General features: G+C 38.0%; 1 protein-coding gene across 1 annotated transcript in view; it reads left to right on the top strand.

The window, feature by feature from the left end:
* Positions 1-14546, top strand: part of SOX5 (SRY-box transcription factor 5) — an 837625-nt gene that overhangs the window by 816905 nt on the left and 6174 nt on the right. Inside the window, exons 14-15 of the mRNA XM_068970546.1 lie at positions 8480-8588; positions 11146-11319. Coding sequence (XP_068826647.1) covers positions 8480-8588; positions 11146-11319 — 283 coding nt within the window. The remainder of the gene's footprint in view (positions 1-8479; positions 8589-11145; positions 11320-14546) is intronic.

Here is a 14546-nt window from a genome sequence, read left to right on the forward strand (position 1 = left end):
TTCTTCCAGGAAGCAAGCATCTTTTTATTTCATGGCTGCAGTCACCATGAAACCAGCAGTGGTTTTGGAGCCCAAGAAAATAAAGTCTGTCACTGTTTCCATTGTTTCCCTTCTATTTGCCTTGAAGTGATGGGACAGGATGCCATGATGTTCGTTTTTTGAATGTTGAGTTTTAAGCCAGCTTTTTCACTCTCCTTTTTCACTTACCTCAAGAGGTTCTTTAGTTCTTCTTTGCTTTCTGCCATAAGGGTGGTGTCATCTGTGTATCTGAGATTATTGATATTTCTCCCGGCAATCTTGCTTCCAGCTTGTGCTTTATCCAGTGCAACATTTCGCAAAATGTACTCTGCATATGAACAGCAGGAAAAGGCAAAAAGATATGGCACTGAAATATGAAGTCCAATGCTGTAAAGAACAATATTGTATGAATCAAGATAAATTGGAGGTGGTCAAACAGGAGATGGCAACAGTGAACATCAACATTTTAGGAATCAGTGAATTAAAATGGACTGAAATGGGCCAATTTAAATCAGATGGCCATTATATCTACTCCTGTGGGCAAGAATCCCTTAGAAGAAATGGAGTAGCCCTCATAGTCAACGAAAGAGTCCAAAATGGAGTTCTTGAGTGTAGTCTCAAAAACAAAAGAATGACCTCTGTTCGTTTCCAAGGCAAACCATTCCGTATCACAGTAATCCAAGGCTATGCTCTGACCGGTAATGCTGAAGAAGCTGAAGTTGAATGGTTCTATAAAGACCTACAAGAACTTCTAGAACTAACACCAAAAAAAGATGTCCTTTTCTTTATAGGGGATTGGAATGCAAAAATAGGAAGTCAAGAGATACCTGGAGTAATAGGCAAGTTTGGCCTTGGAGTACAAAATGAAGCAGGGCAAAGGCTAATAGAGTTTTGCCAAGAGAATGCATTGGAATAGCAAACCCTCTACCAACAACACAAGAGAAGACTTTATACATGGACATCACCAGATGGTCAATACCGAAATCAGACTGATTGTATTCTTTGCAGCCAATGATTGAGAAGGTCTATAGGGTCAGCCAAAACAAGACTGGGAGCTGACTGTGGCCCAGATAGTGAACTCCTTATTGCCAAATTCAGGCCTAAACTGAACTAGGGAAAACCATTAGACCATTGAGATATGACCTAAGCAAATCCCTTATGATTATACAGTAGAAGTGACAAATAGATTCAAGGGATTAGATCTGATGGACAGAGTGCCTGAAGAACTACAGGAGGCAGTGATCAAGAACACCCCCAAGAAAAAGAAATGCATAAGGGCAAAATAGTTGTCTCGGGAGGCCTTACAGATAGCTGAGAAAAGAAGAGAAGTGAAAGGCAAAGGAGAAAAGCAAAAATACACCCATTTGAATCCAGAGTTCCAAAGAATAAAAAGGAGAGATAAGAAAGCCTCCCTCAGTGATCAGTGCAAAGAAATAGAGGAAAACAATAGAATGAGAAAGACTAGAGATCTCTTCAAAAAAATTAGAGATACCAAGGGAATATTTAATGCAAAGATGGGCACAATGAAGGACAGAAATGGTATGGACCTAACAGAAGCAGAAGATATTAAGAAGAGGTGGCAAAAATTCACAGAAGAGCTATACAAAAAAGATCTTCATGACCCAGATAACCACGATGGTGTGATCACCCACCTAAAGCCAGACATCCTAAATTGCAAAGTCAAGTGGGCCTTAGGAAGCTTCACTAAGAAAAAAGCTAGTGGAGGTGATGGAATTCCACTTGAGCTATTTCAAATCCTAAAAGATGATGCCATGAAAGTGCTGCACTGGATATGCCAGCAAATTTGGAAAATGCAGTAGTGGCCGCAAAGCTGGAAAAGGTCAGTTTTCATTCCAATCCCAAAGAAAGGCAATGCCAAAGAATGCTCAAACTACTGCACAATTGCACTCATCTCACACGCTAACAAAGTAATGCTCAAAATTCTACAAGCCAGGCTTCAACAGCACATGAACCATGAACTTCCAGATGTTCAAGCTGGATCTAGAAAAGGCAGAGGAACCAGAGATCAAATTTCCAACATCCATTGGATCATCAAAAAAACAAGAGAGTTCCAGAAAAACATCTATTTCTGCTTTATTGACTATGCCATAGCCTTTGACTATGTGGATCACAAAAAACTGTGGAAAATTCTATGGGAATGCCAGACCACCTGACCTGCCTGCTGAGAAAACTGTGTGCAGGTCAGGAAGCAACACTTAGAGCCGGACATGGAACAACAGACTGGTTCCAAATTGGGAAACGATTACGTCAAGGTTGTATATTGTCACCCTGCTTATTTAACTTATATGCAGAGTACATCATGATAAATGCTGGGCTGAATGAAGCACAAGCTGGAATCAAGATGCCTGGGAAAAATATCAATAATCTCAGATACACAGATGACACTACCTTTATGGCAGAAAGTAAAGAAGAACTAAAGAGCCTCTTGATAAAAGTGAAAGAGGAGAGTGAAAAAGCTGGCTTAAAACTCAACATTCAAAAAATGAACATCATTTCATCCTGTCCCATCACTTTATGGCAAATAGATGGAGAAACAATGAAAGCAGTGGCACTTGATTTTCTTGGGCTCCAAAACCACTGCACATGGTGACTTTAGCCATGAAATAAAACATGCTTGCTTCCTGGAAGAAAAGCTATGACCAACCTAGACAGCATATTAAAAAACAGAGATGTTACTTTGCTGACAAAGGTCAATCTAGTCAAGGCTATGATTTTTCCAGTAGTTACGTATGGATTTGAGAGTTGTACTTTAAAGAAAGCTGCTGCTGCTGCTGCTGCTGCTGCTAAGTCGCTTCAGTCATGTCCGACTCTGTGTGACCCCATACACAGCAGCCTATTAGGCTCTGCCCCTGGGATTCTCCAAGTGCTGTAGAATTGATGCGTTTGAACTGTGGTATTGGAGAAGATTTCCAAGAGTCCCTTGGACTGCAAGGAGATTCATCCAGTCAATCCTAAAGGAAATCAGCCTTGAATTTTCATTGGAAGGACTGATGTTAAAGCTAAAACTCCGATACTTTGGGCACCTGATGCGAAGAACTGACTCATGGAAAAGACCCTGATGCCTGGAAAGACTGAAGGCAGGAGGAAAGGGGATGACAGAGGATGAGATGGTTGGATGGCATCACTGACTTGAAGGACATGAGTTTGAGCAAGCTCCAGGAGTGGGTGATGGACCAGCAAGCCTGGTGTGCTGCAGTCATGGGGACGTAAAGAGTCAGTCATGACTGAGCAACTGAACTGAACCCTGCATATAAGTTAAATAAGCAGGGTGAAAATATACAGCCTTAATGTACTCCTTTTCCAATTTGGAAGCAGTCTGTTGTTCCATGTTCGGTTCTAACTGTTGCTTCTTGACCTGCATACAGACTTCTCAGGAGGCAAGGAAGGTGGTCTTGTATTCTCATATCTTTAAAAATTTAGAATGGATTAATTTCATTATGATAACTTTGGGAATCACCTTTATCAGTAATATTCACACATTTGGAAAGGAACTCTTTAACCTAAGTTTCAGAATCAAATGGTTGAGTTTTAGTCATGACAGTGCACAGGTGGTCTCTTTGGGAAGGGGATGGCCAGGGATGTATGGGATTAGACAAAATGAAATGAAAAGAGTCTTCCCAGTGTACCAGCATCTGTGCTTTATATCATTTGGCTGATTCTCCTACTATATTCCTGAATAGATTGAATTTAAAGTTTCGGAGACTATTCTTATATCCAGGTCATTCTTTTGGCAATTCAGTGTATTACCAGGAATGTTGTTTATACAAAGATACCTGTATACAGAAGAACTAAATATGAACTTTTACAGCAGGATCAATTTTTGTCTGGAATTGTATAGCTAATTATTTACAATAACCACTGTATTATATATATAATATATATATGTATATATATACACACATGTATATATACACATACCATATATTTATCAGGTAACCATTCATGTGTTTTATGATATACCCCCTTACCTTAATTCTTCTGTCTTCTGAATTTATTGTCAGTGAGAGTTTTTAAATTGTGTCAATGTTACCATTTTGATTTACATGCTATTAAAGGTCAGTTTCCATTCCAAACCTAAAGAAAGGCAATGTCAAAGAATGCTGAAACTACCACACAGTTGCACTCATCTCACACGCTAGTAAAGTAATACTCAAAAATTCTCCAAGCCAGGCTTCAACAATACGTGAACCATGAATTTCCAGATGTTCAAGCTGGTTTTAGAAAAGGCAGAGGAACCAGAGATCAAATTGCCAACATCTGCTGGATCATCAAAAAAAGCAAGAGAGTTCCAGAAAAACATCTATTTCTGCTTTATTGACTATGCCAAAGCCTTTGACTGTGTGGATCACAATACACTGTGGAAAATTCTAAAAAAGATGGGAATATCAGACCACCTGACCTGCCTCTTGAGAAACCTATATGCAGGTCAGGAAGCAACAGTTAGAACTGGACATGGAACAACAGACTGGTTTCAGATAGGAAAAGGAGTATGTCAAGGCTGTATATTGTCACCCTGCTTATTTAACTTATAAACAGAGTACATCATGAGAAACACTGGGCTGGAAGAAGCACAAGCTGGAATCAAGATTGCCAGGAGAAATATCAATAACCTCAGATATGCAGATGACACCACCTTGATGGCAGAAAGTGAAGAAGAACTAAAAACCTCTTAATGAAAGTGAAAGAGGAGAGTGAAAAAGTTGGCTTAAAGCTCAACATTCAGAAAACAAAGATCATGGCATCTGGTCCCATCACTTCATGGCAAATAGATGAGGAAACAGTGGAAACAGTGTCAGACTTTATTTTGGGGGCTCCAAAATCACTGCAGATGGTGACTGCAGCCATGAAATTAAAAGACACTTAATCCTTGGAAGGAAAGTTATCACCAACGTAGATAGCATATTCAAAAGCAGAGACATTACTTTGCCAACAAAAGTCCGTTTAGTCAAGGCTATGGTTTTTCCAGTAGTCATGTATGAATGTGAGAGTTGGACTGTGAAGACAGCTGCGCACCGAAGAATTGGTGCTTTTAACTGTGGTGTTGGAGAAGACTCTTGAGAGTCCCTTAAACTGCAAGAAGGTCTAACCAGTCCATTCTAAAGGAGATCAGTCCTGGATGTTCATTGGGAGGACTGATGCTGAAGCTGAAACTCCAATACTTTGTCCACCTCTTGCGAAGAGTTAACTCATTGGAAAAGACCCTGATGCTGGGAGAGATTAGGGGCAGGAGGAGAAAGGGACAATCCAGGATGAGATGGCTGGATGGCATCACGGACTCAATGGACATGAGTTTAAGTGAACTCCGGGAGCTGTTGATGGACAGGGAGGCCTGGCGTGTTGCAGTTCATGGGGTCACAAAGAGTCGGACACGACTGAGTCACTGAACTGAACTGAGCTGATAAGGTGTTTTAGTTAAAGTTACACCACATCTTCTTCAATTCCTCCAGTCACCTCTCCTTTTCCCTATTAATGTGTCTGATAATTAGCTTAAATGACTATGCAAAAGGTCACAAAAGAAGTACAGCTTACTGTGTTTACTTCCACTGTCTCCTACTGACATCCTCTTAAGTATCAAATTCCACTTTGGAGTAACTAATTGAATCATTTTATTATACGCTGTGCTTTAGAGGTAGATGATTCAGTTCAGTTCAGTTCAGTTCAGTTCAGTTCAGTCACTCAGTCGTGTCCGACTCTTTGCGACCTCATGAATTGCAGCACGCCAGCCTCCCTGTCTATCACCAACTCCCAGAGTTCACTCAAACTCATGTCCATCGAGTCGGTGATGCCATCCAGCCATCTCATCCTCTGTCGTCCCCTTTTCCTCCTGCCCCCAATCCCTCCCAGCATCAGAGTCTTTTCCAATGAGTCAACTCTTCGCATGAGGTGGCCAAAGTACTGGAGTTTCAGCTTCAGCATCAGTCCTTCCAAAGAACACCCAGGACTGATCTCCTTTAGAATGGACTGGTTGGATCTCCTTGCAGTCCAAGGGACTCTCAAGAGTCTTCTCCAACACCACAGTTCAAAAGCATCAATTCTTCGGCACTCATATGTCTTCACAGCCCAACTCTCACATCCATACATGACTACTGGAAAAACCATAGCCTTGACTAGACAGACCTTTGTTGGCAAAGTAATGTCTCTGCTTTTTAATATGCTGCTACTGCTGCTGCTAAGTCGCTTCAGTCGTGTCCGACTCTATGCGACCCCATAGACGGCAGCCCACCAGGCTCCCCTGTCCCTGGGATTCTCCAGGCAAGAACACTGGAGTGGGTTGCCGTTTCCTTCTCCAATGCATGAAAGTGAAAAGTGAAAGTGAAGTCGCTCAATCATGTCCGACTCTTTGCAACCCCGTGAACTGCAGCCCACCAAGCTCCTCGTCCATGGGATTTTCCAGGCGAGAGTACTGGAGTGGGGTGGTTACTTATTGTAAAATCTACTTGTGACTTTTTAGCTCATCCTTTACTAATTTTAGTAAATTAGTCCTTTAGCTTGGCCTTTATTAATTTGCTCCTTGGTAAGATGGTGCAAGATCCGTACAGCTGAATGCCGAATCTTCAGAGTCACTTAACATTTCATTCTTTTTTTTACTCTGACTGCCTCATTTTGCTGTTTCTTCTTAGAAGACTTTACTTCAGAATGAAGGCACTGTGCTACGTATGTAGCATTATTGCCCTATACACTTTAAAATCAAAACCTGAGAGGCAATCCATGCCCAGTACATTCCTCAAAGATAGTAAAGTCTTCATTGACCCAGAGACTCTAATATGCTGATGGAATGTGGTTTGTTCTTTTTTTCTTTTTTAATGTAACTGTCTTCTATTTTAGCAGCTACATTTACTATAACGATAGCCTGTTAAGCTGGTGTCCTTGGTGCTCCTGGGCTTGGCTGAATATATATAGCAGACTCTCAGCAAAAAAAAATTCAGAACATACAAAGCAGCTGAAATTACCATTTTCATCTCCAAAACAAATTGGGCAAGGCTGTATGTTTTTAAATATATAATTTATTTCAATGTCAGTAGTATATAATCTTATAGAACTAAAGTTGATATAAACTCTTTTGTTTCCAGTTCCCCTATTGTATTTTATATCAATTGACAATTTAAGATATTTTTTCTATTAAATCATGTATCCAGCTTTGATGAACAGAGACATGGATTCCAAAGCCACTAAATTAAGAGAATTTTTCATCTAGTATAGTTGTACTACTGTCAGAGATTTTGTAGATATAAAGTACGTACTGTGTGAAGAATTTCAATATCCTACTGGTTCTTGATAGAAACATTCGTTGAGTCCCTTCCCTGTAATAATTATCTTAAATAGTTGATTATTTTCTGTGAAGATTTTATTGTGTCATTTTATAGCTGTTCTGCAGTAAATGTGATTCATTTGTGTAATTCATGACTGTGTTCCTGAGAAAATGAAGTGCATAATTAAAAAGAAACCTGGGCAAGTTTTATGAAATCCAATAGGTGCTTTTCTGAAAGCTGTTCTGGAACCATATCACCCTCAGATCAATGATGGAGAGTGCTAGAGAAAGTTGTAAACCTTTTATTGTATGCTTTTCTGTGCTTAAAAATCACCCAATTACTTAACTTGGAAATAGTTTAAAAATCTCATGTGGTTTAGATTAAGCATTATATTTTTCTTGAAAATAATTTACTTTGTGATGCCATGTTCTCGTGAATTCAAATCAAGCACTGCATGCTTTCAAATGACTTGATGTCTTTGCAGATCTAATTTTGGTATATTTGTTATCTCAAATAATTCGCCAATTCAATATTTTGGCTTAGCAATCCAAATCAAATTGTGGTCCAAGTAGCAGGCACTCACATCAAATGTACAGAGACTTGACAAGCAATTAGCAATGAATATTTAAACGTCTTCATTACCCTTACATGAGAGATGCAGATGGCATTTAGGGAGATGGCAACCAGAGGACACTACTGTGAATTACGTTTCTATCATTTGGTCACCTGACTATTGGAAGACTTTCTCTGGGCCCCATGCCACTTCTATACTTCTACTGTCTGGCTAAAAATAAAGTAGGCATTCCAAATGCTGTAAAAACAGGTTGCTTCCATGAAATTTCTATGCACATTTTGTGATTTTGGAAGGTGGTCTCCAAGGATCCCAGCAAACATCCTTGCGGCTTAGCAAACCCAAATGCCAAGACTGTATAAGGGGATTCTGTGAATCAGAGTTCCTTCAAAATTCCTACTGATTGTTGACTTCAGTTACCCCAGTATAACGTGCTGAATGTGTAAAGGTGAATAAATCAACATCTCATCACTTCCTGAAGCAAATGTACTCAAAGGGGGGAAAAAATAAGTTTTCGAGTTGTTACAAACATGGCCCATATATGGCCCAAAGAGGGGAAAAAAGTCTTTGAATAATTATAATTTCCAGACTGAGATCTCATTATAAAATTTTTTTTAAGGAAAAAACAACACTGGAGAGTCTGACTCAGCAACTGGCGGTCAAACAGAATGAAGAAGGAAAATTTAGCCATGCCATGATGGATTTCAATATGAGTGGAGATTCTGATGGTTTGTGAAAGTTTTCATATCTATTCCAGTATTGTGCACAAGTATCTGTTTAATGCCAATTAAAACTACTAAAAATTATACCAGACAGCCACCTCATACCTGATCATTACAGTAAGAGTTCACATGTTCTCCCCAGCACACTCTGTGAGATAACATCTATTACAGATAAAAGAGATTGGCCCTTAGGAATCTGTAGTCATTTTTTCCAAGACCACAGAGCTGTAAGTGCCAAAGGGCAGGTCTAAGATTCAAGATGGTGTGATTATAAAGCGCATGCTGTCAATCATCATTTCCCCTCTCAATTCCATATTTCTTACACCTGAAACAAACTTTTCAGAAATCTGTTATCCCTAAGCTCATTTTAAAGGTTTCATTTGTCAAACCCTGACCAGAATACAGAGCTCAGAAGGCATTTTCAGGATAGTTTCTTGCATTTGGGATCCTTTCCCTCTTAATGCTATCTACCATACAGTCAAATGTCCTGCCTACACTCTGTAACACATCTAGAATTCAAACTGTGCAGCCTCACGCTTCCCACATGTAACTCGAGCCTTCTGTTGTCTATATCATCTCTGAATGTTCTAAACATCCACAGGGACAACTAAATAAATTGATGCTCTAATTCTAATAGCACAGCAAAGAGGGGAAAGAGTGCTTTCCCTCTCACACTTAGCGCCGACTGGGAACCCCTCTCCCAGATCAGGTGGCATACACGCATTTTAAGAGCATGGTCCTCAATTTTGTTACTATAGCAGAAGATCCCTCTATATAGAAAAGACTGCCCCAGTTCCAACCAGTGAGAAGGTAAGGGACTAGCCAAGCCTGAGCATTTGACCAATAATTCTGTAGAGGCCAAATTTGAATGAATTGGATATCTAAAAAAAGTCTTGTGTTTTTCTAGCCTGTTGGATCCAAACATTTCCTTCCATCTTCTACTCTGCTTAGCGAAGATAAACCTGATCTAAGTACTTGCAAAGAACTTGTTTAGCTTTGATGAAGTCACATAATGTTCATTTTAAGGCTTATGTTGCTGTAAGGTGTAAGAACAAGAAAAGGCAGATGTGCAGATGACCATTTGCTAGCTACAAACCCATTTTAGAGAGATGCCACCATATATTGGCACTCATTTTTGTCAGTAAAACAACACTTACTGGTAATAACACATTTCATAAATTTTAAGTTGTATTAGCATGATAAAATATACCCATGGTACTCAGCATTAAAACATCAAAATGTTTGTTGCTGTTATGTGTTAAACTCAGTCATGCTTGTATGCAAAATATTTTCCAATCTTCATCAGACCAAAGAGTATATTACGAAAGAGAAATAATGAGAAACTCCAAATATGCTGTGTTTTCTGTTTGCTGCTGTCGAGGTCTTCAAGTCTGGGTCATTTTGGTTAATTCCTATTCCTTCAGATTAAGACAGGAAAAGGAGTATGAAGGAAGAAAAAAAGCAGAATCAGTGCTTTTGTTGATTATACAAATTTTCAAACCCCCAAAATATTGAAATTTTTACCCGCTACCAGAATATATCTCTTTCATATTTTATAATGATAACCCTGGAAAACTTAGTGCCAGAGATCTACATTTTGCTTCTTCTTATTTTCTTTGCCTAAATTCAAATATCTCAGGAAGCAGTTTAATCTGCTGAAGCCATTCTACAAAATTGAATAAAGCGTAGAGGACTGATTGAAGCTCCTAAAGGTTCCAGTGTCACTCCTGGTTGTGTTTCATCCTGAGTCTCCCTGATTGAAATGTACTTATCAATGGATCTCTTTGGATAAATTAGATGTTGGGGGAAAATTCAGGAAATTGAACATATTATCTTTTTCACCTTGTATATGTAACTGTAGACTTCCTAAGAAACCATTGTAATGTAACTATTCATTTGTTCTTTTCCCACTATTTTTGTACATCTTTTGAGAAGCAGACCAACATTGCTGCATTAGCACATTTCATGCATTTATTAGAACATAATTTCAAAGAAAAGCCAAACACAATACAGGAGATATCTGTATTGTATTTTAACCTCAAATATCTATTTAGTAGTGTTTTTATTTATATAGCCTCAGAGGGAGTAAAAGGACATGAGTAGGCTATGTTCTGACAGTCTCCAGGTAACAGAGATACTTCTTTACCCATAGTTACCCATTTTGCTGAATAGATTGGTGTCTCACAATTTTGTGAGCTTTTTAATGTAATATTTCTACACTACCAGCATGCCTGTTGACCTAACCCAACTATCTTCTTTGCAGTTTGCATTGAATATTTTTCTTGTGATGGTTTCTTGTGTGGTCTTGAAAGTGAACAGTGTACAGTCCTTTAAAAGAAAGGAAAAATATATTAGAAATGAATTTAAAAATACAAATATATTTGGTACCACAAGGCTTATCACAAAAAACTTCATAAACAAGCATCTGACTCAAGAACTGGAAGTACCGTTATCAGATATGCTTTTAATTTTCAGATATTTTAATAGACTGTAAAACAATAATGCAAGGAAGGGATTGCCAAAAGTTTTAACACTAATGTGAAGCAATGTTCCCTGTTTTTAGGAAGTGCTGGAGTCTCAGAATCAAGAATTTATAGAGAATCCAGGGGGCGTGGTAGCAATGAACCCCACATAAAACGTCCAATGAATGCCTTCATGGTGTGGGCTAAAGATGAACGAAGGAAAATCCTTCAAGCCTTTCCTGACATGCACAACTCCAACATCAGCAAGATACTGGGTAAGAAGAGTATTAAGGGTTCAGTGATGTGTGAAATACAGGTACAATTTTGTTCTCAGCATTTGCTGAAAGAGATTGGGTTTGGAAGCTAAACAGCTCATGTTTTCTACATATCTAAAAAAGAAGTACCCTTATTGAGCCTTTTTTTCTGACTGTGAAGCATTCCACATTCATCAAGAAATAATGCCCAAATTCTGTGTGCTTCTATACTGTTAAGTCGCTTCAGTCATGTTCAGCTCTGTGCGACCCCATAGACAGCAGCCCACCAGGCTCCTCCGTCCCTGGGATTCTCCAGGCAAGAACACTGGAGTGGGTTGCCATTGCCTTCTCCAATGCATGAAAGTGAAAAGTGAAAGTGAAGTCACTCAGTCGTGTCCGACTCTTCGCAACCCCGTGGACTGCAGCCCACCAGGCTCCTCCATCCATGGGATTTTCCAGGCAAGAGTCCTGGAGTGGGATGCCATCACCTTCTATGCTAGTTGTTGCAATATTTTCTCTTCTCTAAAAATCTAAAAAATACTTGTACTAAGACTAAGGGAAAGGGTTCTTTTCATACAAGACTCTCAGTATTGGTATTGATATTATTTTGCTTTGTAAACACCATAGAATTCATCATGTCATTGGGGCAGGAGTGAAGAAGGAAATGATGTCTGCTCTAATACTATAATTGAGAATCAGTTTAGGCTGTCAGCACACTATTTGTTGGGTGTGCATTATTTAGTTTTTACTTCTGGTAACCTTACATGTATTTTCAGTATCATTTAAAAAGGGACTTTTCCTGCTATTGCAACTTTTACCTTAACAGATGACAAAATACATACATAGACACTGAAGCACACAACAAAACTGGGTGAGAGGAAAGAGTACTGATTATAATGAGACCTATTAGATACCAGTTTAAGTCTCAGAAAGAAGGATGGGAAGATTCCATTTCTTTGGTGTAGTTCTCTTGACATCATCATCATCATCATCTTCACCACCTTTATCTTCAAGAGCATAGTGTGTAGGTTCTGGACAACCTAAGCAAATTTTTATTATTCTTTGAATTCTAAGAGCTAAATAATAAAAACTAGAAGAGGAACACTGTATCAGCACATTTTGTCTTTGACAAATAAGTAGCAAAATTTGTCAAAGTTATTAAAGCATTGTTAAAATCCATATGCACTTGGAATAACATGCAGCTCATGCAGTCTGCCTTTTGATTCTTTACATTAAGGAATCGATCATCTGAAAGTAGTTCCTAAACATGCAATGTGTTTTTATGATCCCATATTTTCCAACAATGGTAATAGATGCTTCCCAGTCCACAGTGTACATTTGTAATGAAGCAAAAAGAAACAAAAATCATTTACTGCTTAAACTTGTGACTCAATTTTTATCAAAATGATTTTGAGATCTTTAGATGAAGCTTATCTCAAAATATATGAACATGTCAAGCTTTATGTGTACATAAACAGGAATATATTTATGCATAAGTGTATCCATCTATAGTAAAAAACTGGAACTGAACAAAAGGAAATCAATATGTTTCTGCACCTCTACTATCTCTCATCTGTTTTTCTTTTTATGACTATATATTCTACCTTCCATATGAATTTTTTCATTAAAAAAATACCACATCTGTTTCATTTGGAAAAACTCTATAAAACAATAAAATACTTTATGTAAGCGTATCTCATATTTTAATACATCAGTTATAATCACATTAGAAATTCCCAAATTTAAAAAAAAAAACTAAAAACTAAGACTATTTAACCTGTGTGTATATCATTCAATTTATGTGCCTGAATACTAAAAAAATAATAATGACTGATTAAAACCTTACTCCAGATATAACAGGAATATCATTTTGGATGACATGAAATAATTTAGTAAATAGAGCAAAAGCCTTCTTGGGAAAGAGATGTCTGGCTAAAAGAATTCCTTTCTGATTTGAAGGGGAAAATATTAGAATGACTATATGATCATATGACTATATGATAGTGACTATATGATATGACTATCATAATAGGCTGCATGAAAGAGAATGCTGCCTAATTTAATTAAAATTTTTCAACGAAATCGTGCTAATTAAATATATAGCAGAAAAAAATCCATTAAGGTCTTGGGCTTCAATATTTAGTCATAGCTTCAAACAAATAAATGATCTTCAAATACCCACAAGATCATTCTGAATGGCTCATTTCATATAAAAGTACAAAGAAAGCTTGATGTTTTCCTTTTTACTGATTGTTTTGGATAACAGCCTCCGACAGCATGCCGCTAATTCATTCTGCTTAAAACAGGCGCTTGAGCTGGGTTGACATTTTACGTAGTCTCTGGGGATCCTAGTTGACATTTTAAAGGGCTTCTAAGCATTTTATAATACCCTAAAATCTGGTTTTAATAAGCCATTCTGCTGAAATTGTTAACATAAGGAATCACCTTTTACTGTTTGGCACTAGATCAGGAATGGGGGACATCTTTTTCTGATTAGATATACAGTAGTTGGAGGAAAATGTGCAAATTCATTACAGACCCCGTGGAGATGACACTGTTGCTCAGCTCAAACCCTTCATTTTTATTGTATTGCCAGGTTTAGAAAGGGAAAGAGCACTTTTAAGATTGGATTTTTTTTTTTCATTTTGAACGTCAGAAATTTTTGATTGAATCTTCCTATATGTCATCAGGAGGAATACCTAAATGTACTTGATTCTTTTTTCATTGTCAAACGCTAGTCTTTTGAAAACAACAGGTGACTTACTTCTTGTACATGGTCAGAGTGAGGAACCAGCCACACCCAAATCAAGGAGATGTTTTCATCTTTTGAAGGTATCCAAAACGCTATCCTCCCATTTTCATCTGCTGTGTTTAGGGGGTTGCATTACTGTTACAAACAATGGTGGTTGTACCTGCAAAGCCACTGAAACCAAAACCAAACTAATCATTTGATTAACTTCATTCAGAAGCTATTCTTAAAAAATGGAAACTGCATTTGCCACCAAACTGAACCACTGTACTGATGAGTCATAAAATAGAGTAGTTAGCTTAAGCATTAACTGGGTCAAAATGGTCCTTTAATTCTTAATTTTGAAAAGACATGTAATAGTGAGATGGCCCTATTTTTTTTTAATATAGTTTAGAATTCAATGATACTTCCAGAGAATTTATATTATCCAATGTCAAATATTTTGATTCCAGTTCATACAGAGTTAGAACCCAACTTATTTGAGAATTTATGCATCTTT

The sequence above is a fragment of the Capricornis sumatraensis genome, chromosome 4 (assembly GCF_032405125.1).
Source record: "Capricornis sumatraensis isolate serow.1 chromosome 4, serow.2, whole genome shotgun sequence".
NCBI lineage: Eukaryota > Metazoa > Chordata > Mammalia > Artiodactyla > Bovidae > Capricornis > Capricornis sumatraensis.